The 24,245-nt window shown below is 46.7% G+C and overlaps 1 protein-coding gene across 10 annotated transcripts in view; it reads left to right on the forward strand.

Annotated features, from left to right (window-relative positions):
• UBE3B (ubiquitin protein ligase E3B) overlaps positions 1-23,260 on the forward strand; it is a 40,760-nt gene extending 17,500 nt beyond the window's left edge. For 9 of the 10 annotated variants that reach the window (XM_075898815.1, XM_075898816.1, XM_075898814.1 and 6 more), the window contains 14 exons: positions 877-1,048; positions 2,063-2,181; positions 3,680-3,794; positions 4,206-4,305; positions 6,570-6,689; positions 7,993-8,169; positions 8,286-8,396; positions 12,305-12,442; positions 13,811-13,876; positions 15,673-15,731; positions 17,739-17,921; positions 18,953-19,064; positions 19,794-19,886; positions 20,332-23,260. In XM_075898815.1, coding sequence (XP_075754930.1) covers positions 877-1,048; positions 2,063-2,181; positions 3,680-3,794; positions 4,206-4,305; positions 6,570-6,689; positions 7,993-8,169; positions 8,286-8,396; positions 12,305-12,442; positions 13,811-13,876; positions 15,673-15,731; positions 17,739-17,921; positions 18,953-19,064; positions 19,794-19,886; positions 20,332-20,622 — 1,856 coding nt within the window. In that variant the 3' untranslated portion in view covers positions 20,623-23,260. The remainder of the gene's footprint in view (positions 1-876; positions 1,049-2,062; positions 2,182-3,679; positions 3,795-4,205; positions 4,306-6,569; positions 6,690-7,992; positions 8,170-8,285; positions 8,397-12,304; positions 12,443-13,810; positions 13,877-15,672; positions 15,732-17,738; positions 17,922-18,952; positions 19,065-19,793; positions 19,887-20,331) is intronic. The other variant, XM_075898819.1, reaches the window with a different exon arrangement.
• The last annotated feature ends 985 nt before the right edge of the window (positions 23,261-24,245 follow it).

A 24,245-nucleotide genomic window follows, 5' to 3' on the forward strand; every position in this document is an offset into this window, starting at 1 on the left:
AGCAAGTTCTGCTGCAATGAAACCTGCATACTTTTTATCGACTGTGCATCTGGCTCAATGTCTTTGAATAATAGCCATTAGTACTATTCTTTATGTGATGGTCTTGTTGATTGCTTCAGCTATATTAAGAACAAATTATTTTGCTTACTAGAAAGGCGGGAGCAGGTGGTAAGCAATCATGTGGTCTAGTAGCTAATTCAGGAAACTAAGAGCCAGACTCCTGAATTCCGTTCTTGGTGCTGCTGCTGACTGTGACCTTGGAAAACTTGCATGGCCTTGCCCTTGGCGCCTTGCTTCCCCATCTCTCCGTGATGCTGGCAGGGGGCTGTTTCAGCTCGGCTGGGCCCGCTGTGCTATGGGCAGGGGCTGCTCGGGCCAGGCCCACAGGTTAACCCAGTAAGCATGTTGATAAAGGTGATGCATACTAGGTAACCAGTTAACCCTTTTCATCCCTACTGACTTTCCTCTTCATCAGTAGATAGTTTTGCACAGTGTGTGGTTTTTTTTTTTTTTTTTTGGTAAGAAAAAAGGTGACGGTTCTCCAGCCTCAAAAGTTGTGCAAAAAAAAAAATTAAAAAAAAAATGTTTTGGGTCTGGGGCCAAAATGAGTTGCGGCCCCTTTAAGAGCCATGTTCTGGGCGCACTTCCATTGGGAGCTCAGCCGCCCCAGAAAATAGGTGCCGGTACGCCAGAGGGGAATCCCATTCAGTTCAATTAAGATGGGAAAATAGGTGCTGGTACGCCGGGACATACTGTCACAAAAAAACCATTGGTTTTGCACAATAACATTGCTGCAATTGGTCATATTTGTTTTTCCCTGCATACAGGGGAAAGAGCTGTATTAAGGTTTTCTTTCTTTTGTTTTCCTTCCTTCAGGCCTCACTTATCTTGATGACCTGTTGCCCAAATTGTGGGCCTTTATCTGTGAACTGGGACCCCAGGGTGGATTAAAACTCTTTTTGGAATGCTTGAATAACGACACTGAGGAATCCAAGAGACTGCTAGCCATGCTGATGCTTTTTTGTGATTGTTCAAGACATCTAATCACGTAGGTTACTAGAAGAAGGCTTTTCCTATTGAATTTGAATATACAGCTTGAATATTACTGGCGTGCTAGGGTGGAGAGCCAAAATGCCACTGTAATTGCATATAGATAACTAAAATGCAAGAGCCAAAACTGCATGCTTTGCAAAGAGTGAGTTGTGTAAAGGATGGATATGTGGTGGGAAAGGTAACTACATACTACGATTGTGGTGGGCAATCCATGGGCCATATTCAGCTTTTCGGGGTTCTGTGTGTGGCTTCCAAGACATTTTGTTTACAATTGCCCACATGCAGGGTTGCCAAGTGCTGCTGATTTACTTTCATGTATGTGTTTTCCTACTGGTATTACTAAATTGACATGCTCATCAGTCAAAGGCATGTGAAGTGAAGTGTATGCTGATTGCACACAATATTGATTGTGAGAGCCACGTGCTCCCTCTGCATCAAGGCACAGCGCTGCTACAGTTACATTGGCACACCCTGCAAATTCTAAATATGCAAGTGCAGTTATTAGCAAGACAACCCTGTCCTGGGAGAGCGTCTTAATGACGACAATTTTGCAGCCCACTCACTATTCTGGGTTGCCCATTGCAGTACTGCAGCATTGAGAACCCAAGGAGTATTTTTTCTCCATGCTGGTATGCAGTAATTATATCTAAACACAGGGAAAATTCTTCAGAAGCACACATCATGCTTTAAGAAGGGGTATTGGCTGGCTGGCTGGACACTTGACTGGAAGCCTATACATCTGGATCTGTTCCCAGACATGAGTGTTTTCCAATTTCTGAATGAAAATCCCTCTATGTGGTACCATAGAGGGCATAACGTATTTCCTAGACTTTTTGTGATCTTATAAACTCAGATATTGATCAGAATCAATAAATATGGTTTGTTCAGGGGGTTAACTTCTGTTTTTAGCCATCACAGGAAATGAGAACTCCCAGTAAATGTCAGGCAAAATGCCTCTCAAAAAGCCCTTTCAAAAGGGAAACAAGCCAACATTTGTTTTCCCTTCCAGAATTCTCGACGACATTGAAGTCTATGAAGAACAAATCTCATTCAAGGTGGAAGAACTTGTTACCATCTCTTCTTTCCTAAATTCTTTTGTGTTTAAGATGATCTGGGATGGAATTGTGGGTAAGTGCTTCAGTGGTGTCATTGAGGGGAGCATGGTAAGAACATAAGAACGGCCAGACTGGGTCAGACCAAAGGTCCATCTAGCCTGGTGTCCTGTCTGCCAACAGTGGCCAATACCAGGTGCCCCAGAGGGAGTGAACAGAACAGGGAATCATCAAGTAATCCCTCTCCTGCCACCCATGCCCAGACCTTGACAAACAGGGGCTAAGGTCACCATCCCTGACCATCCTGGCTATTGAGTATTTGATGGACTTAAACTTCATGAATTTAGCTAGCTCATTTTTGGACCCTTTTGAACTCATTCTAAGTAGTAGCAAATGGCTGAATCCAGAGGCTTCTGCCAGTGAGCTGGCATGATTGAATGCTGTTCACTGAAGCTGTTAGATTCTTTGGATCTTTGAAATGAAACTATCCACCGTTCACGTGTTCAGATACCTGTGCCATGTTGGGGTACCATGTAAAACCAGTCAGTCAGTGTTTTACTACAGTGAGAATTTATGGGGCATCTTTTTCCAAATCTGCACCTCTTACAAAATAGCACTTAAATGTGCAATTATATACATGAACCCAGTGAATGCATGATTTGTGTGTGTGTGACGTGTGCATGGATAGCCTTGCCAACCTGAGCCTAGAAGTAGGGATATATTTTTTTCTTAATGATTGTGTAAAACAATAGTATCACACACCAAAGCAGGATGGTGGTGGTGCTGGGTGGAGTAAGGACACTCTGGGTGTGTCTAGAATACAGGGTTTTGTCGACAAAAGTGGACTTTTGTCAACAAAACTATACCTGCATCTACACTGCCGCTGAGTTCTGTCAACATAACGTTGACAGAACTCAGCAGTTTTGTTGACAGCTGTAAACCTCATTCTACAAGGAATAATGCCTTTTGTCAACAGAGTTCTGTCGACAGAAGGCGTTATTGCATGTACACTGTCCTTTGTGTCCACACTGTCATGTCGACAAAGTGGCTTGCTTTGTCGACAGAACTGGATGTAGTCTAGACGCTCTTTGTCGACAGAAGCTTTGTCGACAGTATCAGTCGACAAAACTTCTGTCGACAAAAGCCTGTAGTCTAGACGTACCCTCTGTGTCCATGGCTTCTGATGTTCAGTAGGTTCTAGTAAAGCATGGCTGTACTTGCTACTTCAGCTCTGGGAGTTTTCAGAGAGGAATATATTCCAACTTTGGGTAAATCTATGCCAAATCACAAGAAGATTGTTGGATACCCGTATAAATATCATGTAGCTCTAAGTGTGTTTACCTTTTGCTGGTGCTGGTTGTGGTGGCCAGTAACAGGACCAAGGGATTCAAGCCTGGATCCTAAGAGGTGTTGGACACTTGTGTGTGTGAGAGAGAGAGAGGCTGAGCCCTTTCAATTTCCTAAAGACAGTGGAGGTGAAGGACACTTAGCTTCTTGGGTTTGCAGTGGGAAAAGGAGTGGCTCTCTGCTTGGTGTTGGTCACTGGTATGTTTCTGTGTTTGTCTCTTTTGTAGAAAATGCCAAAGGAGAGACGTTGGAGTTATTTCATTCTGTTCATGGCTGGCTGATGGTTTTGTATGAAAGAGACTGTCGCCGGCGCTTTGCTCCTGAGGACCACTGGCTGCGAAAGTGAGTGCTGGGACCTCACACAGGGCCACGTACAATTGCATGGCTTTCTCATCGTAGCAGGTCTTGTCTTCACCATTTTGGACTATGTCACATGGTCACACGTGGAACTTCCTTAGTGTTCTGCCGTGCCAGCCACAGTTGTTCGCTGTGTTCTATTTGCCTTGGCTGGACACTTCAGTAAGTCCCCAGTGATGGAGCTTCCCTTGCTTCTCTAGAGCAATAATTCTCTGTGAATCAGTATCACTTGTACAGGCTACAAATTTCAGAACCCTCCAAGTCCCATTTTTAGAAGGGATTTAAGCTCCTGAATCTCCTAGGTGCTTTTAAAAAAGTTATTGCCACTGATTTTGCCAAGCCTGGTTTTCTCTGTGTGTTTCTTAGGGACTCTGAATATGTGTCTTGCTTTTTAAGGGACCTCAAACCCAGTGTACTCTTCCAAGAGCTGGACAAAGACAAGAAACGAGCTCAGCTGCTCTTGCAGTACATCCCGCATGTCATCCCCCACAAGAATGTGAGTAGGATGTGGGCAGGAGGGCTTTGAGTGAAGTGTGCCCTGCTACAGCCCATCCTGTGGGTGAGCAAAAGGGGCTTGAGCCTCACGGGTTTTCCAGTGCTGAATTCACATCCCAAAAGCCCAGTTAAAATACAATGGATGCTGCTTATTAGCAATCTCTCATTTCCCAGTAAGATGTTGCTAATAACCAAAAGTTGCCCATGTGTGAAAGGCCTAAGCCCAAGACAGTGTGGGGCAGCCTGTGGTCAGGCTCTGGTAGCCCAATAGGAAGGAATTCAGCAGTCCCAGTGCTTCAGAGTGGGAGGGAGGCTGTGGTTAGGGCACCAGAAGGTAGGGCAGGGCTGTAGTCTGTATGAAGGGGCTCTCCATGAGAACTGAAGACACCTGTGGGGCTGCAGGTTCCACCACTGCTCCATCCTCATCCTGCCTCTGTTCCACCCCATCCCCCAAAGCTTTGCCTTTCTCTTCCCATCCCATTTGTGGCTCTATTTTGCTCCCATGCCCAAAGCTCCCGCCCAAAGCAACAGGAACTGGGAGATGACCTGGGGGCCTGATACAAAGAAGCAGTAAAAGTTGCCCGCAAATTCCCCCTCCCCCACACTCTGCACTCACCATGGCAAGGGGAGCAGGAGTGACCCGACAGCCTGCTCCACTCCGCCCTGCCACCCTCTCCGTGCCCAGTGCACCACACATCTCTGGGACATTGGGAAGTGGAGTGCCCAGGGGCTGTGGTGTGCTGTTTCCTGCTGCAGTGGAGAAGTGGAGCCCAGTAGAGTGGGATGGAGTGGCTCAGACTATTGAGTTGCTCCAGCTCCTGCTGCTGTGGTGAGTGCAGGAGGGGGTCAGACTGCTGCTGCAGTCCCGAATTGGCCCCCAGGTAATTCCCCAAATCCTGTCTATAGGATGGTTGAGATGGCTGCTGCAAGGCCTGGAGCAGCTACCACAAACTATGGACAGGATGGCTCTGACAGAAGGTATAAGGGGCCCACAAGGCTGTACAGTATTTATCTTTGCACTCTCTGTGCTGTTCCCTGCCCTGGCCCTGGGAACCCTGGCTTGGCATATCCCTGTACTTTCTTCACTGAAGTATCAGAGGGGTAGCCGTGTTAGTCTGAATCTGCAAAAGCGACGAGGAGTCCTGTGGCACTTTATAGACTAACTGAAGTGTAGGAGCGTAAGCTTTCGTGGGCAAAGACCCACTTCGTCAGATGCATGTCATGCATCTGACGAAGTGGGTCTTTGCCCACGAAAGCTTATGCTCCTACACTTCAGTTAGTCTATAAGGTGCCACAGGACTCCTCGTCATTTCTTCACTGATTGCACCTACACAAGCTTGCCTGTAGATGGGGTTCTCCTTGAGAAGGGGACTCTGACACTCCAGAGCCGGGTGCCATGCAGAGAGCAGAGGGAGAGATGCTGTCTGGGCTCCCAGTTCTCCTACTACTTGTACAAAGCTCAGCTGCAGCTCAGGGTCCATGCTGAGCACACCCTGCTGCTTTCCCTCACTGCAGCCTCACAAATGTGCCTGCAGCTGTGGAGTGCCAGGGGCCTGCAAGGCTGCATGGCAAGAAAAAAGAAGTTGTCAGTAAGAGTTATGACTGCTCCTGATATCCAAATCCCAGTTTAACGTTACAGTCAACCAGACAGGCTCTGTTCTCCACAAAATATTGCTATTAACCAGAATTTGTCAATATCAGGATTGCTAATAACCAGCATCCTCTTCTTTTCCTTTAGAGAAGGGGATCTTGTTTGTGAGAGCAGTTCTTTCTTCCCATTAATTCACACTGGCAGCAATGCCCCAGCAGGATAAATACAGACCCGCCAAGCTATCCTTTTCCAGAATGCATCTCTCTGGATCCTGGGATTCAAGTGAGGGATTTCCCCTTCCCAGCCACTACGTTCACTAACTGGGAACCTTCCTGAACAAAACACAGCAGCTTCTCTCTTAATTGTGTGAGGAAAGAATGTCAAAAAGATATTATGGGCTAGATCCTGCTCACTTTCTGTGAGCATGATTTGCTGACATCACTGTATCTGCCCCTTTGAGATGGGCAAGTAGGATGTAGGCCTGGGTATAATCTCCCATAGCTAAAGTTCCTCCTTTATATGGCGGTGGTTTGTGAAAGCAACTGTATTTATGTGCTCTATTTGTCTGTCTGGTACTAACTGTCCATCCATGTGGGGGGAGCAGCATGTGTACCTTTCTCCGGGTAGAGACTCACAATCTGACACTGTTAGCCTGTCTTGGATTTTCTTTTCAGAGGGTCCTTCTTTTCCGAAACATGGTGACAAAGGAGAAAGAGAAACTTGGGCTGGTTGAAACCAGCTCTGCATCGCCTCATGTCACACACATAACTATCCGCCGCTCACGCATGCTGGAGGTGAGTGGCTCAGCCCAGAGAAGCAAATTAGCAGCCAGAGTCTTGGTTTTGTTGGAGACTGTACCATAAATATGGGGTTCAGGGCTTGTCTGTGTCTTGATCTAGGTATCTCTGTGGTGCCTCTTTTCATAGTCTCCGAGCATGTTTAACAATGGAAAAAGCAAAGGTGTCTTTCCTTTGTTCTTTGACAGCCTGCAGGAGCATTTTCCAAGTGTTTGCTATGTCTTCTTGTCTTTGAAAACCTTACCTGAGAGATAGCTAAGCCCGAGGAAGGTGTTAGTATCCATTTCTGAACTAGGGATATAAAATCCTGTGTATTTGGCTAACCAATTACATGTGAAGTTTACTTCTCGTTTAACTAGAAAACCGAGTAAAGGAGACTGCTCCAGCCCTGGGCTTGAGTGCTGCTTCCCCACAGACGTCTGGAGCAGCCCCTATCCACGGCAGGCCCCGCAGGGCTGAAGCAGCCCTCTGCCCAACACAGATGGGGAGCTGCTCCAGCCCCCACCAGTTAATCTTTCACATCCGTATTCTGAACATGATGAAGTTCCTGGTCATTCTTGTGGCTGTGACAGTTCTGTTGTGTGCGCTCATCAGCTTCCACCTCTCTTCCAGACGTGCGGATTGTAGTAATTCCTGAATGTGTGGATGACTGGGTCTGAGCACTGCTTTCTAGCCAGTTGCCAATAGGAGTGGATGTATTTTGCCACCCTGGATGTTTGGGCATCCAGTAGCAGGGGGCTTCCCAACACCACAAGCTGACATAGCAATCTGAGGACAGATGGGTTTGATACTGGGGGAGGAGGCAAGTTCTTCAAAGTGCTTCTGTTTTCCTCTCAGTGGCACCTTGGGTTCACCTTAAGCCAGGGAGCTGCTGATGAGGCTGGGAAAAGGTGCTGCCTATTTGATGCGATGGAATCTAGCACTGGAGTTCCTGTTTTTTCTTGGGTTGGTGGTTAAATAAGTGCCTCAGAATCTCCAACTAAGCTAAGGCTCAGGCTGTGCTGAGGCTCTCAGAATGGAGCATCCCGAGACACATGCTTTGTACAGCCTGCAGAAACCAGAAGGGTCGAGGGGTGGAATCAACATTGGTTGTGCTCCTTTCAGTAGAGCAGGGCTTGTTTTCTTCACTGGTGTGTATGGATTTTATTTAGAAAGCTCTTTTGGGCACCAAAATGATTCCTTCCCTCATGGAGACTGGGCGGGTGAGGGGCGGGGAGAGAGGCTGCCTGCTTTTCCATGTAACGGTAGCATTTGTGAGTCCTTCTGTATGGCTAACGTATGGCAATTCCTACCTGGGCAGGATGGATACGAACAGCTAAGGCAGCTGTCCCAGAATGCCATGAAGGGAGTTATCCGAGTGAAGTTTGTGAATGACCTGGGTGTCGATGAGGCTGGCATTGATCAAGATGGTGTTTTCAAAGAGTTCTTGGAGGAGATCATAAAGAAGGTGTTTGACCCTGCACTCAACCTCTTCAAGGTATTGACTCTGGGCTGTAGAAATAGGTTCAGATTGCCCCCCAGCCTGAAACGACCAGTGAAAACTGGCCCTTATTCACAGCAGAGTTCTCTTGTCTCTCTACTGTGTTTGTGTAGACGACCAGTGGTGACGAGAGGCTGTATCCATCCCCGACATCCTACATCCACGAGAACTACCTCCAGCTCTTTGAGTTCGTGGGCAAAATGCTCGGAAAGGCTGTATATGAGGCAAGTAAAAAGAGGCGAACACTTGGATGTTTCTAGCTTTAGTACAGTGTTGTTCATGCACAACTCATTGCAGCCCTGTAGATGTGCAGGCAAACTGTCAGTGGGTGTTGCGATCTGTTAGTGGCATGCAGAGGAGGGCAGAATGGCCCCGAGGAATGCTACATCAGAATAATGCTGGGTTACAAGATTTCTGCTGGGCTAGGACTCCCAAAGGGAATTAGGTGCCCACATGTCCTACTGACATGCAGCTTGCCTGGCCTGCTTTGAAAATGCCAGCCTGGATGGCCTTGCTTCTTGCAGTTTAGAGCCAAAAGAGAACATGTGACCTCCTATATATCTCAGGCCATTGGATGTCACCCTCCTACCCTAGATTGAGCCCAATGACTTTGGCTGAACCAATGAATTTTAATCTGCATAGGACTCTGAACTGTTGTTTGCCACAGGCAGAGAACAGTGGACACTGAGGGCCTTCTAGTGTCCAAGGCCCCTGCAGTGGCAGTGGATTGCGTAGGTGAAATATGCCCAAGTATCCAACAAAAAATTCACTTAGTAGCTACAAAACTTAGAAGGAATTGGCCAAGTCAGTGTGTGGGGGGGGGTGGGGGCTCCCTCTGCTGCCACCACTTCTGCTGCTGATGAATCCACTGCCCTGCTGTCCAAAGGCAGGCCAGGCCATGGCATTTGCCAGCTGGAAAAGAACAGCACCATGAAAGAAGGAAGTTTTGCTTTCACTTCCAAAAGTGAGTGTGTCTCATATATAAAGGGAAAGCCAAGATGCGGAATTGGAGGGACAGCTAAGCTAAATATAAGAAATCTGCTAGACCAAAGAACTGTCCCTCGGAAGTAGAGGGAATCGCTGAGTGCTGAGGGAAGGGTTAGATGATTGGTGTAAGCCAGGCATGTCAAACTCAAAGCCTACTGAGGACTGCACAAATGAAATGATAGCTTTCAAAGCCACCTAAGGCTAAGGCTCCTAGATGGTTTGACCAAAAATGAAAAAACATTGATGAGCAAAAAAAAAAAATGCATTTTAGGTGCCAAGCAGAAGGCACCAATACCAGACACCTGGCAACCCTAGGGCCACCAAAGAAAATGTACTTTATCGGAAAGTCATAGTTATTTATTTTATAGATTATGTTTTAGGTATATTTTATAATATTACAATAATTTGATATGTACAATTATTTGCTCATATTAAATAATTTTTAAATTAAATATAAATTTCAGGTACTTTTAAATTTTGTATATGATACATAACTTGTTTTGTTGAAATAAAAACATGTATAGACCATGGTTAATCAAATAGAACAGGCTTCTGTGAAAATTTCAGATACTTTGTAAGTTTGAGATTTTCATAAATATAATTATTCATGCAATTGCAAACAATTGACATATTTATTGATATAAAATTAATATACATTTTGTGATTATTTGGGAATAAATAAATAAAAAACAAAATATTAACAAAATAACCCCTTCCGCTCCCCTAAAGCTAGGCACTCCCATACCCCGATTTTAACCCAATCCCCTTCCACTCCCTCAGAGCCAGCCCCTCCAACCTAAGGCCTCCACCAGAGCCGGGTGCTCCCCGCACCACCTAATCTAATGCCTCTCCCCTGCCCCAGAACCAGTCCACCCAACCTAATGCCTCCCCCAGAGTCAGCCCCTCAACCTAATACCTGGGTCCCGGAGTCAACGTTGCCGCCTGAGGCACTGGGGTGGCGTGAGCACAGCGGCCAGCTGTGAGTGCCTGCTATAGCACCCAGCCAACCGTGAGCCCATGTGCAGAGCAGCCTGGCTGGCTGTGAGCAGTTGCTGCGGCACGGAGCGGCCCGGCCAGCTGCAAGCAGGCACTCGGCCACATGCTGCGAGAGGCCAGTGGGCTGCACTTCATTCATTTATAAAAATGTTCTGGGGGCTGCAAAAAAGTTTGATCGGGCCTCATGCAGCCCGCCAAACGCCAATTTGACTTGCCTGGTATAAGCCATTTCTACTGTCAGCAGTTTCAGAAGAACACTTAGCCATGCCCCTGTCTCTTGCCCCTCTGCACAGGCAGTGCTCTGACACTGTTCATTTCTGTGCATCAAGCCACTCAATAATGCTAATGCATTCCATTGTTGGCATCAGTTCTCTTCGTACGTACACTGCCATCTCTGCACAGGATGGAGTCACATTCTCCAGGAGCTCATGGGTTGGGGAAGGAATAGGGTCCCAGGTATGTTCCATGTGGCTGGCAGTCTGTACCTGCTCTGCTTTCAGAAATGTCCCCATCATCTGCTTAAGCAGCTTTTATGTGAGCAGAGCCTCTCTCAATCTGCATCCATGCTTGGAGTTGTATATCCAGGCCAGTGTTCAGAGCAAAGCAGCAGGATCCCCATTCCTAGATTTTTTGCCCTTCTGCACCAGTGACTCACTGGGTCACTGTGAGCATGTTACTTCCCCTCTCATGTCCTGGTCTTTAAAGTAGGGTAATATCTGCTGCTTATCACAAGGGGTGATGGAGGATTCGTTAATATTTAAAACTATCTTTTTTTGAATGGTAGAAAAGTTGCACTGATTTCTATAGGGCAGTGGTCCCCAACCTTTTGGGGCTGCTGGGCGCCCGGGGGCGGGGCCACTCCCACGCTGTGCACCCAGGGACAGGGCCGTGCACACGCCCGGGGATGGAGCCACCCATACGCCGTGTGCCAGGTGCCGGTGCCACCCATGCACCGCACTTCCGGGGCCGGCGCCGCTCCTGTGCCGCACGCCCAGGAACTGGCAGCGCCCACATGCCTGGGCCCAGTATCGCTCCTGTGCCACGCACCCAAGGGCGGGGACGTCCATACGCCACGTGCCCAGGAGCCGGCAGCGCCCATGCGCCGTGCACCTGCGGCCAGCGCCGCTCCTGTGCCATGTGCTCAGGGGTGGGGACGCCCATTTGCTGCACGCCTGGGGCCGGCACAGCCCATTCACTGTGCGCCCAGGGTCTGGCACCACCCGTATACCACGCACCTGGGGTCGGCACAGCCCTTGCGCCATGCACCTGGGGGCGGGGCCGCCCATGCACCACGCGCCCAAGGGTGGGGCCAGCTCCGATCACTTGGAGGGCTCACAGAAATGGCCCAGCGAGCACCATGGTGCCTGTGGGCACCGCTTTGGGGACCACTGCTATAGGGATTAAAATATAGGTCCGTGTCCACCCTGGGGGTGGGTGCGACCCCGGGTGGAGGGTAGGTTACACGTGGGAGGGGCACCCCAGCTCATGCCCGGAGCTGCAGGTGCTGTGGGGGGCAGGGCACGTGCCCAAGCCATTGTGCGGGTGGGGGTCGGGGCACTGTGTGCTGGCGAAGGGAGAAAGGGGGGGGAAGAGGGTTGCTTATGTAACCTTGCGGGGGTGAGTCCCGGACGGCACTGGGGGCTGCAAGAGCCAGGCACGGGACCCAGGGTAGGTGAGCCGGCCCCTGCAGCGCAGCGGGTTAGTTAGTTTTTTATTTTTACAGCTTGAGCTCGGGCCAAAAGTACCTTAAAACCTTCTCCTGGAGGAAAGGCTATCCCATGGAAAGTTTGGTTGCAGTAGCTCTTAGAGTCCAAGTTATTAGCGCACAAACATACAAACATTCTTCTTTATATATTAGATGTGCTTTGAGAACTTCCTGTGCTAGGAGCTTATAGAAAGGCAAGACATGAGCTCCTCCCTCATCCACCCCATGAAACAGTGCTTCTGAATCTCAAGATACTCTTTAGAGATGGGGCTGCAAAGTGGTGGGCTCTTGAGAGGATATGATCTGTTTTCGGTGAGCAAGCTGTATTTTTGCCTCTGTACAAGTCAGAAGCTTGCAACTTATCTTACAGGGCTGGCAGCTGGTGATGTTGTACATGGCTCATAAAAATGGATGCTCACGCTTTCTCTCTCCGGCTAATTACAGGGGATAGTTGTGGATGTTCCCTTTGCTTCCTTCTTCTTGAGTCAGCTGCTTGGGCACCATCACAGTGTCTTCTACAGCTCAGTGGATGAACTTCCGTCTCTGGACTCAGAGTTCTACAAAAACCTCACCTCGATTAAGGTCTGAGCAATATGTTCCTTGCCTTCCCATTTCACTGTAAGGCTACGTCTAGACTACAAGCCTTTTTTGAAAGAGGCTTTTTCAAAAGTCTAAACTACAATCAGTACTTTTGAAAAAGCACAGTTTGCATTATGTAGCTCCTTTTTTCGAAAGAGCACTTTCAAAAAAAGGTGTTCTTCCTTGTAAAACGAGGTTTTCCGCGGTTGAAAAAACTGCCACTTTCTTTCGATTTACTTTCAAAAACGCGGCAGCAGTATAGATGCAGGGGAAGTTTTTCGAAAAAAGGCCACTTTTTTTCAAAAAAAAACCCTGTAGTCTAGACACACCTTAACTGGTGCTGCTCAGAGGTCTACAAGAGGATGCCAGCAGGGACAGATGTGAATTTTTGCCTGCCAGGTTAATTCCAAAAGCCCTTTTAAAGGAGGTAGTATGGGCTAGTGGCTATAGCCCTGACTGGACCGTGGGTGAGTTGTGTTCTTCTCCCAGTTCTGCTGCCTGTTTTGCAACCTTGGGCAAGCCATAGTCCAGTCTGTGCCTCCATTTTCCCCCATCTGTAAATGGGATGAGTGACTTTTTTGTAAAGTAAGTTGAGATCTGCAACTGAACAACATTGTATAGGAGCTGGGTATTAGTAGTGACCTCAGACACTAAAATTCCTCTTTCCTCTTGTATTGAGGAGAGGTGTTTCTCTACCTGCTGTTAGATGCAGCAATCTTAATATTTCTAGCAAATGCCCCCTTCCTGTGCACCGCTGCTTGTGTAAATTGTAAAGCTGTTCTCTTCGTTAGCTGGGAACATAGTTATGCTTGTAAGCAGTGTTTCCCAATTGGTGCTCTGTGGAACCCCAGGGTTCCGCGAAGCAAACGTAAGGGTTCCGTGAGAATGCAGCATTGCCCTGCCTCCTCTTAAAGAGACAGAGTATTTTGCAGGTTTTTTTACTCAACCAATTCTGGCAGGGCTTTTTTTGTTTTTTGCTTGCCAAATTTTACCCTGGGAACCCTAGGGGGGGGGGGGGGGGGGGTTCCTTGAAGTTATTTTAAGCTGAAAAGGGTTCTGTGGCCAAATAAAATTGGGAAACACTGCTTGTAAGAGCAGTTCAAACAGTAGGTGGCAGTGGGGTGTGTGGGATTTCTTGCTACAGGGAAAGGGGGGGATAGGGGAAAGGGTGCTAGTGGTCTAACCACAGAATTGGGAGCCAGGGATTTCTACGTGCTACTTTTTGCTCATAGGCTGACATTCTACCCTGAGGCAGACAGGAGGGGTGACTGCCTCGAGGTAAAAAACGGTATCTGGGAGGATCACTTACAGGGAGAGTGATTCTCCGTGGTTGAGCACTGACCCCATTCATCCCATCTGTCCTCCCATTAGCGCTACGATGGAGATATCAGCGACTTGGGCTTAACGCTTTCCTATGATGAAGACGTAATGGGTCAGGTAGGCCTTGCATGTCTTGGTGCTCATTTCCCCTTCAAATTTAGTCTCCTTTCTGCTCCTCTCTCTTTTTCCTATCCATTTCCTCACACCTGCTCAGAGCTACAAGCAAGCGTCTATGCCCTGGCAGCCTGTTTTCCTGGTGACTGGGATAGGATATTTCAAGCCTTTTGTTGTACATTTCTAGCAGCTATCTTGAGTGAGTGACTCCAATTCACCTGGTGTGTTCTGCCTGCCTGTCTGATGTTCCCACACAGAGTTTTCTGTGGGAACCAGCTCTGGTGATCCACACACATCACTGTCCATTACTGTGGACAAGCCTTTAGCGCTCCAGATAGAGGGATATGAGTTCAAGCATTCCTCAGTGTAGGCCAGGTTGACTCCTGAGGACCTATATTCTTATTTTCCTGCTAGTGTCTTGTGCAAAGACACAGGAAAGAATCTTGCAATCTGACTTGTTAGCAGTATGCCCTCTTAATGAAATATGCTCAGTGTTTTCACAAGAGGTGTTTGTGATTGCCTGGAATCAACCCGTTTTGTTTGCATAGCTGATTAAGGAGATGAGGTGCACTTTATTCAGTTATATTTCAATGTTTGGATTCTTATAGGCCATTTCAGATCTGTAATGCAGATACAACAAAAGGAATCGCTTTCAGTTACATCTAAATTTGTTGCTTTTTCTGGCTGAAATATGTCTAGCTTGTTCCCAGTTTGAAGTGAATTACCGTGGAAAATGTGATCCAGAATGCCCCTCCCACACACTTTGAAGAAACAAGCAAATGGAAAAAGAGATGCTTTTATCCTCTGTACACTTTTTGTTTAGTAATTTTTTTCGGTGAAAAGTTGAAATTTGGCAAGGATATGGTGGTAGTCACGAGGGATATCAAGGACTAGTCAACTATCTGATAAGCAAATGCAGAAAGAGGCACCAAGGGGGGGAAGGAAAAGAGGATACTTCAAAGTAGCAGTGCTGTGCGGAGCCTGGGGCCAGACCTTGGGCTCCACCCGGTGCTGCTGCTTTGAAATGCCGCGTGCAGCCCAGGGCCAGCTGGGGTTTCTTCCTGCAACACGCAGTGCTTCATAGTGGCAGTGCTATATGAAGCCTGGGGTCAGTGAGGGCATTACCATGCAGTGCTTTTGCCTTTGAAGTGTAGCAACAGCCCAGGGCTGCCACGTTCAGAGGCTGCTTAGCGACAGCCTCTCCTGCCCTTTCCCCACCCCAACAGCCTCTGTCCATAGGGAGCTCGGAGCCCTGAGGACAGGGGCTGCTGCTACCCTGAACTGCTGCTTCTGTATCAGAGGCAGCAGTGCAGGGCAGCAGACTGGTTCCCGCCTGGCTCCTGATACAGAGGCAGCAGGGGGCTCCCCAGGAGCGCATTGGCTGCCGGCCCTGCCCCTGGAGACTATCACGTAATCATGTAACTGATAAGATTTTATGTGGTTACACAACTATTCAGTTACCTGATAGCTAACATTCCTACTTTTGATGGTTTCGCTCTTCACCCTTATGGTTCTTTGCATGTGCTTTGTGTGCAGTACTCATGGCATATGGTAATGGAGAAAAAGTGACAAGCTGGCTCCATTGAGCAATTCCCTACTGTTCAATTTCTGTGCTTGTATTGAAATGAAACACTGGTTTGGGAGAAGAAATGGGATTATTGTTTAACATTTAAATCCTAACATTTTATTGTAAAAGAGAACCATAAAATTCTAATTACTAAGTCCCAGTTTCTGAAAGGCTTCTTTGTCCAGGGAAGTGTTCAGGCAGTAATTAGCAATATAATAATTTCTTCCCTCAGCTTGTTTGCCATGAACTTATTCCTGGAGGGAAGACCATTCCTGTTACCAACGAAAATAAGTAAGTAAAGTAATTAGATTTGTAAGGTCACCACTGTAAAATACTTCATTCTCGTTCCTTGGGCTTGTATCTGGAATAGATTGAGATGGATTGGAGTAGAATGTGCCCATAAATATCTTAATAGAATTTACTGGTTACACTTCATCGGCAGAAATTGGATTCAATTCGATTTGCAAAATAAGAATTGACAATTTACTTTTTGAAACAGCACTTCTGAGGTCAAAGGCACACAGTCTGCGATGTTCAGAGGGATTTAGTGATGGTTATAGATAGAGACAGATGGATTCAAAGCAATTCAGGCACACGGTCTTGAGCACAGAGGGCACAGCTGCTGAAAGACACCTTGGAGCAGACAGATTCTCTCGGAATGATAGCATGTGGCAGTTGTATGAAATGCTGTTCTTCAGAAGACGCAGTGATGAATTCAAATGCAGCAGACAGTGGTGCTTAGACACAGGAAACCAGAGGAGACACTGAGCCCTGGAGCTATTTTCACAGATAACCAGCTTTAGATAGTTATCATAAATGTCAGTTGTGAAAGCCTAAAAACCAAGCCCCCCCTCCTTTGTTCCACAATCCCCATTCCCCACCACTGATTAAATCTCTGTGATGCAGATGCGTGTCTAAACTCTTAATCTGCAGCATGCTCTTGAACAGCATGTCAGGACTGTGTTCAACCTGGAGACTCATCTGCCTCAGCTGCACTTTAAAATTACATGCCCACAGTCTTAATCTTCCTCTGCGGTCAGATCAGTGAGTTCCCTTTTGCTTGTCCAGAAGAAAGTTGGAAATCCTGCGTGTCACTCTGCTCACAATGCACAGAATTTAGAACACACAGTAGCAGCTGGGGAAAGGAAACTGAAAAAAAACATGTAATTACGGAGGCAATCTAGAATGGTTCTTGTCACAGTCTTTGAGTTAGCTTGGGTTACAAACGTAGTGCCAGGTTAAAAGGATTGGTGTCTAACATAGGCAGGGGAGGGAATGTCAGTAAAATAGCTAGATGGATGGTTCTCTGCAGAGTCTGTGTTTCTATCTCCAATGAGAGAACAGTTTGTTTTGGATGGATTCTGACAGTGCTTCAGATAGATCCCCCCCTTTAACTGCTGCATCTTGGAAAACTCTGTTTCAAGATATTGCTAACTCTGGATCCCTTTAATGCCATTTCAGATGAGACCTCTTCAGAGCAGGCTATATTTGTCCTATAAGACCATAAGAACGGTCACACTGGGTCAGGCCAGAGGTCTATCTAGCCCCATATCCTGTCTTTCAACAGTGGCCAATGCCCAGTGTCCTACATGGAATGAACGGAACCAAGTAATCATGAAGAGTTCCCTCTCCTGTCACCCATTCCCAGCTCCTGACAAACAGAGGCTGGGAACATCATTCCTTCTCATCTTGGCTAATAGCCATTGGTGGACCTAACCTCCGTGAGCTTATCTATTTCAAAGAGATTTACTTAGTTCTCTGAGTATACAGTGCTTCAAGGAAAATTGTTTTTATGAACAAATAAACCCAGTAGTTCTAAGGAGCTGATTAACAGCAACTAGCTGATATATGGCAGTGTTTTGACCATGTGCATATTGTAAGTGCTCAGCATTCTTGGAAGTTCTGTGTCAGGGCTGAGAAGGGCTGTCAGACCCTTACAGACTGGGGAAAACAGCTGCTATAAGATCTTACAGCCTCTTTCGGCAGGATATGCACAGCCATCCAGATGAAATGATTTTGTGTGTCATTTATTTGGCTGAAAGAATTGTTGGAGAGTTCTGTACAAAAACTGAGTAGGAAGAAGTCTCTGTCATCGCTTTCCTGCTCACCCATGGGGGTGAAATATGCCCTAGCAATCAGGTCGACCCCTCCCCTCCACATAATCTTTCCATAGACTTCAGTGAGCCCAGGATCAAGGCCCTGTGTTCTTTTTGAGCAGTGCATTGTAAATGAGAAAAGTGCCATGCCAGTGATAGTGTGCGGGGTATCCTCTGATTTTCCCCTCCTTCCTTTGCACAGAATCAGCTACATCCACCTCATGGCTCATTTTCGGATGCACACACAGATAAAAAGTCAGACGGCTGCGCTCATTAGTGGCTTCAGGTCGATAATTAAGCTTGAATGGATTCGGATGTTTTCTGCACCTGAGTTACAGCGGCTCATATCTGGTGACAATGCTGAAATTGACCTAGAGGACTTAAAGTAAGTGAGCAATTCATTCACCTTGTTCTGCTATCCAACAGACCAGTTATGCTGTTAGATAGTGGTCTCAGAGGGGGAGCAGTGTTTGTTGTTTTTTGAAGATAGAAACTAATAGTCCTGTGGCACCTTAGAGACCAACAGATTTGTTAGGGTCATGGGTTTCATGTGTAAAACTCACTTCATCAGATGAATGAGAGTGGAAATTACAGAGGCAGGGATGTGTATATATATGAAAGCATAACAAATTTGGTAAGTGACTTTTCTCTTGATGTACTTTCATATATATATATACACCCCTGCCTCTGAAATTTCCACTCCCATCCATCTGATGGAACTACGAAGCCCATTATTTTGAAATAAGGGGCTGGTTATTTTGAAATAACTCCTGCTTTCCACAAGGAATAAAGCTTATTTCAAAAAAGTGGTAGTGTGGAAACTCCACTGCTGCTGTTTCAAAATAACATTTCCCAGAGTCATTCAAATTAATTACTCTCCAGTGCTTCCAGGGGTTCTAAATTGATAAAGCACATCCACATTACGGGAGCCTGCCTCAGACTAATTTTGAAGCTTCTCTGTAGTGTGGACATGCTATTTTGAAATGGCTATTTTAGAAGTTATTTCCTATTGTGGACGTTCCCTAAGATGCCATGGGACTTCTTATTCTGAGATTTTTTACATGAAAATTACCTCCACTCCAGACTTTTATTAACATCTTCAAATTAACAGTCCAGAGACACACTTGATGTCGTATAATGCTAAACTGGAGGAAGCCCTAACAAATAGAGCACCGGGAAGAATATTTCCCAGGAGCCAGGCTAGAACCATGGGATTAAAGAGGGACATTTGTTCTATCCTCTCCAATACTTTTGAAGTGTGCAGAAAAAGGTGGATGTCCGTTTCAGGGAATACTAGCAATTCAAGTCCCCGTTGGGATTCAGCTGTGCATTTAACTCTGTATAGGGAGAGTTGTAGCCCTTTGGTAAGCAGGAATGTAGTGAAGCATAAGCACACTATGTTCTGTCCTTCCTCAGGAAACACACTGTGTACTACGGTGGCTTCCATGGCAGTCACAGGGTCATTATCTGGCTCTGGGATATCCTAGCCCACGATTTCAGCCCTGAGGAGAGAGCAATGTTTCTAAAGGTAAATGTCTCCCAACTCCGTTCCTGATAGAGTTGCCGTGGGGGTATGTTGCTCATCTTTCCATTATCTAGGTCAGAGGGCGACAAATCTGTGGGCCACATCTGGCCTGCCGGACCTTTCTGTCCAGCCCCCCAACTTCCACCTGTAGAGGCTAGCCCCTGGTCCCTCCCTGTTTGTCTCACTTCTCCTCGCAGCTTGTGCTCCTTATTCCCCATTCTGGGGCTCGCTATGCCTGGGTGGTAGGCTCGCCATACCACCATCCCCGATGATCTGGATTGCATGGCTTGTAGCACGGCCAGTCCTGGTGCTCCAGGCAGCATGGTCAGGGATGAGGGAACTGGAGGGTTCCACGGGGATGGTTGTGGGGTGGGAGGGGAGAGATGAGGTGTGGGATCTGGGGCAGGCGGAGAGCAGCGTGTCAGATAGGGGGTAAGGATTGGGCTATGTCTGACTGTTTTATATTGCAGAGAATATCCCTGCTTACATATCATCACTTTTCTTAGAGAAGAAATGAGTTATGAGGAGCCACTGTAATCTGCTGTGGGGAATGAATGCCGCAGACAGCAGCTCCCAGAGTAGCTTACCTTCAGTTTATCATTAGAACAGTCAGCAGAATGGTGCCAGGCAATGAGCAAACCATTTCTTTAGAAGAAAGCTGTCTGGTATTAGTTCCAAGCCCTATTGCTTTAACAATCCATGATTGCCAGTCTTTAACCACGTTTGTTTTAGTTTGTTACTAGTTGTTCCCGGCCTCCACTTCTGGGCTTTGCCTACCTCAAGCCTCCTTTCTCCATCCGCTGTGTAGAAGTCTCAGACGATCAGGTTTGTGACCAGGGATTCTCAGCATTTATGCATTGGAGATCCCCTCCTCGGGCCTTTTACAGAGCTGCTCCGTACCCTGCCCTGCTTCTACCCCTTCCCTGTAGCAACTAGCAGGCTCCTGTGCACAGAGAATGTCCTTCAGATAGTGTTAAGGAGACAAGGTGAAATACTCACCTTAATGTGATGCACTTCCTCCCACACCCTTTCGTGCCCATGCTTTTATTGCCTACCTGCAAGTTAATAACTCCCCTTGTGGTTTGCACTGCCTCTCGATTGTTTTACTTTGGGTCTTGCTATCATTGGATTTTGCAGAGCCAATTACAGTTGAATTATCCCCAAGGAGAAGTGACCCTTTAATGCTAAAGGGGGCCAGGAGACTTTTGCTTCTGCCACAGTCTTATTGTGTATTAATCTCCCTGCCTTGGTGTCCCCCCTTATTAACAAGGATCATGCCTTCCTCCTTAATGCTGTGGCTTGCTGCACAGTGCTCTGCTGGAGTGTGCTAGAGAAGTGCAAGGTGACACGCCCCTCCCTCTGTTCCCAGGACACTGGCGATACACTGGGCAGCGTGCTAAGGGGCTTTTTCACCATCCGCAAGAAGGAGCCAGGCGGTCGGCTCCCCACCTCTTCTACTTGTTTTAACCTGCTCAAGCTTCCCAACTACAGCAAGAAGAGCATCCTGCGAGAGAAGCTGCGCTATGCCATCAGCATGAACACAGGCTTTGAGCTCTCGTAGCTGCCTTCGCACATGGGAGTTGCGAGCTATCTCTGGAGAGACAGCCCTTCGTGCAAAGAGAGTGGGTCGGCTCCAAGGGAAATATGCAAACGGGACTAGAGGTTCACAGGGAGTGTGCCGATGCTAAAGAGCCGTGGATTTGCCTATGCTTTCCGGCAGCACTAGGAAAAGTGCTGGGTCTAACCCTGGTGCCATGTAATCTGTCATTTAAAATCAAACCTAGGGAGAGCACTAAGATAGCACTGAATACCCCAGCATGGATCCAGCAGCCAGTGTGCCCTGAGCCCTGGTGAAGAGTCCAAGTTAGTTGCTGTCATGTTGAGGGTTTTATTTTCCTTTCCTAAGAAATGGCCCAGGTTTTTCATTGGAGGGAAGTCATTGTCCGCAAGGTGTTGATGGAAATGTTACTGAAAAATTAGGAGGCTCTGCTGCATTGACTGTAAGTTTCATTAGCCCATTCACTGTGGTAAAAGCTTTGCAAGGGTGACTGTGCATCAGGCAAGGCTGCTATGTTCATCTTCAGTGACAACAAACTGCTTGTCCAAGTTTAGAAGCAACAGCCAACAATGGCAGAACAATAAGCCCTCCAATCTCAAACACAATTTCCAAGTGCTGTAGAATTGGAGCTTGCAAAACAGACACGGAGTCTGGAAGGCAGAGACAATCGCACCTCGTTGGTTCCTGGCCAGTTCTGTGTGTTGGAGGAGAGGGACCACTTTTTGCTTTTAAGCAAATTAGAACAAGGTTTTAACTTAATTTTACTTTCATCTTACAAGTGACCAGGAAGTACATTTACACTTGTATAGTGTTCAGCTGTGTCAGTGTCAGTAAATGCATCTTCCATGTTCAACATTAATGCTTGGAATGCATCAAGCCGCCAACTGCCCAAGGTAAAACGCCTCTGCTAGGAAGTTTGTAAAATTCATATTTAAGGTATCTTCGCTCTTTCCCCTATGGAGGTCTCTGCTTTAGGCCATTAGTAGCCCAGACTTGGCCTCTCCATAACCCAATGATGTTTGTTTGCCAAACTATTTATTTTTAATATTTTAGGCCTTATTTTTATTAGCTTATGCTCACCTGCTGCATCCATCTTTTTTGCTGGTGGTTCTGAAAAAGAGTCTTTTTGGGGGATGAAAGGTTTGTATGTGCGTGTGAGAGAGAGGGAGAGTCACACGTGCTGGCCATTTTCACTGCTCTTAAGGATGAAATACAGAGATTGTCCTGTCAAACCTCTTTACGCAGCTGGCCTGCTGCTTTGCACCTCCGACATTTTACAGCCAGAATGAGTCCTGCTTCCATCCAGCAATCCTCCATGTAATTCTCTCTCAGGTGTCCCCTTGTGCTGCATGGATTTCTGGGAAGCACAATGCGTATTAATGTCAGGCACATAATTAGTTTTATTTAATTTCTTCGCTCTGCCTGCTGCAACCTGCCTAATAAAGAGAGCTCGTGCTGAGGCTGCCAGCTCTCCCGCCCCCTTCTTTTCTCCTCTTGGCATTCAAGGGATGTATATGTGAGTGTGTGTGATTTTTAACTAGCCCTATTCTCCACCCCACCCTAAGTGGATCTGAAAAAAGCATTGCTGTGCGAGTCACCCAGCAGCAGATGCTACAATGCAAAAGCTACCTCATCTTCAGGATCTTTTCAGTAGGTATGAATGGCAGGGAATCCAAACCCAAACATGTTTTGCATAGCACAAGTCTTGGCACCAGAACTGGTCCCTAGGGAATTGGGCAGGCCCCCGGAAGAGACAGGAAGTAGAAAGCTGACCAGAAAATGCTCCCAGCCAGAACCACTAAAACGAGCATCCGAACGCCCTGTCTTGTTTTCTGTTCTGTCATTTTAATTGATGATGGATTTCAAGGAAATATGCCTTTTCTCCTGGACACCTAATGCTGGAAAATGCATCTCAAATCCTCCCATGTTAGGGACCTTTTGCTGTGTGAACTCTATGCCGTAGGAATGAACTGATCTATTAGTGAAAGAACAAATGTCTACTAAGTTGAGTGAATGTGGAGAATTTAGAGAGAAGAGTAAGCACTGTTTTTGATTTTGCGTAAGTGAACATTTAACACTTGTTAACCATTTCATGATCTAATAGACTGAAAGCACCTGACACTGACCTGTAACAGTTTACTGTAGTTTAAGATATGACAAAATATCTTTTTTCTTAGATAAACACAGTGTCCTGTTAGATCACAAGCCTGAAATTGTTTATTAACAAATCTCTGCTCCCCTTTAAGTTTCCTTTAATGGTTTGGAAATATTGCACTATATGAGACACTAAATCTATAATTTTGTAGCTAGTGCATCAACTGTGATTGTGTAATTAACTACACACACCCTGATGGCTATATGGACAAGACTATTTCTCCTAAGTAACTAATTTCTCTATGACTTTGAGAGGCTTTGTTACATTTGTATTACATTGAGCAGAAGGCTATAAACCTGTGACAAGCTCTGCCCCGGGTGTCTGTACTTTGCATGTATGTTCTGGGTGGGGAGGGAAAAGTTTTTTGCTATAGATTAATGAATTTATTTTTTCTATAGATAAGACTTGATAGTCCTGAGATTCGGGCATATCCTATGTGTCAAAAATTCAGAAAAATATTAAATAAACCTGACGGGTTGAATAAGATCATTGGGGACTTTTCTTTCTTTGAGGGGCAGGCCTCTCTTGTGGCAGAGCAGTGCTCCAGCAGATATCTTTCTCTGCCTGAGCAAAGGCAGATGTTTTATAAATAAGGAGGTTGTAGGGGCAAGAGAAAGAAACACAGGGTCAAGGCACTCACTCCATTTTTCAGCCTGGGTCAGAGGCAGATGAATGCCGAAGGTCAGACAGGGAGTCTGTGGTCAGTGGGGCTGTTAGAAATGAATGGAACCAGACTGTTTTTAGAGGGCTCTGAGGTATAGACTAGTGATCGTGCTGAGGTGCTTACAGACTTCAAGGGGCTTCATGGTGCAGAGAGCAGCAGGGAATACTTGAAAGGTACCATTTGCTTTCTCACTGCCTCATTCCTCTTGCCTGGCTCTGAAAAGCCCTGATCTGAGAGAGACCGAGAACAGCTGCACCTCATTTCATAGGATGCCTGTACATATACTTGTAGTTTGATTAATACTTTTTGCCCCACTAGGTGGCAGTGTATGTAAGCTACATAGCTTTTCATTTATAGGCCTTACCAAAAGTCATGAAGAGCTGTTCTGGGCTCCTTTTCCTTTGTTCTTTGTTGCTTGTTCTGTGCTGGGATGACACAGTATAACTCTCTTGGCTGTTGCTAACAGCATTGCAGGCAGTCCCCATGTGCCAGGTGATCTTAGCAGTGAGAATAGTTGATCCATTTGGGGGAAGAGGCAGGGAAGAAATGTGATAGAGGCCTGACTCTGTGTGCAAGTGGTATTGTTTGGGCATTATGGCATATGGCATAGAAAGAAATAGCAAAAAGGACACCCACAGCAGATGCTCCAGTAGCTTCAGTGGCAGAGAGATGGCAAGAAACAGCCATGTCTTTGAGCAAAACTATTTCTTGACAGTCATTTTTGCATAGGCCAGAGATATGCTGGCCTGCGAGCACCAGCACCAACAGATGTTGCATTTTATGCCTCCTTGGCCACAGCAATGCATG

Source organism: Pelodiscus sinensis, chromosome 15, assembly GCF_049634645.1.
Source record: "Pelodiscus sinensis isolate JC-2024 chromosome 15, ASM4963464v1, whole genome shotgun sequence".
Taxonomy (NCBI): Eukaryota; Metazoa; Chordata; order Testudines; family Trionychidae; genus Pelodiscus; species Pelodiscus sinensis.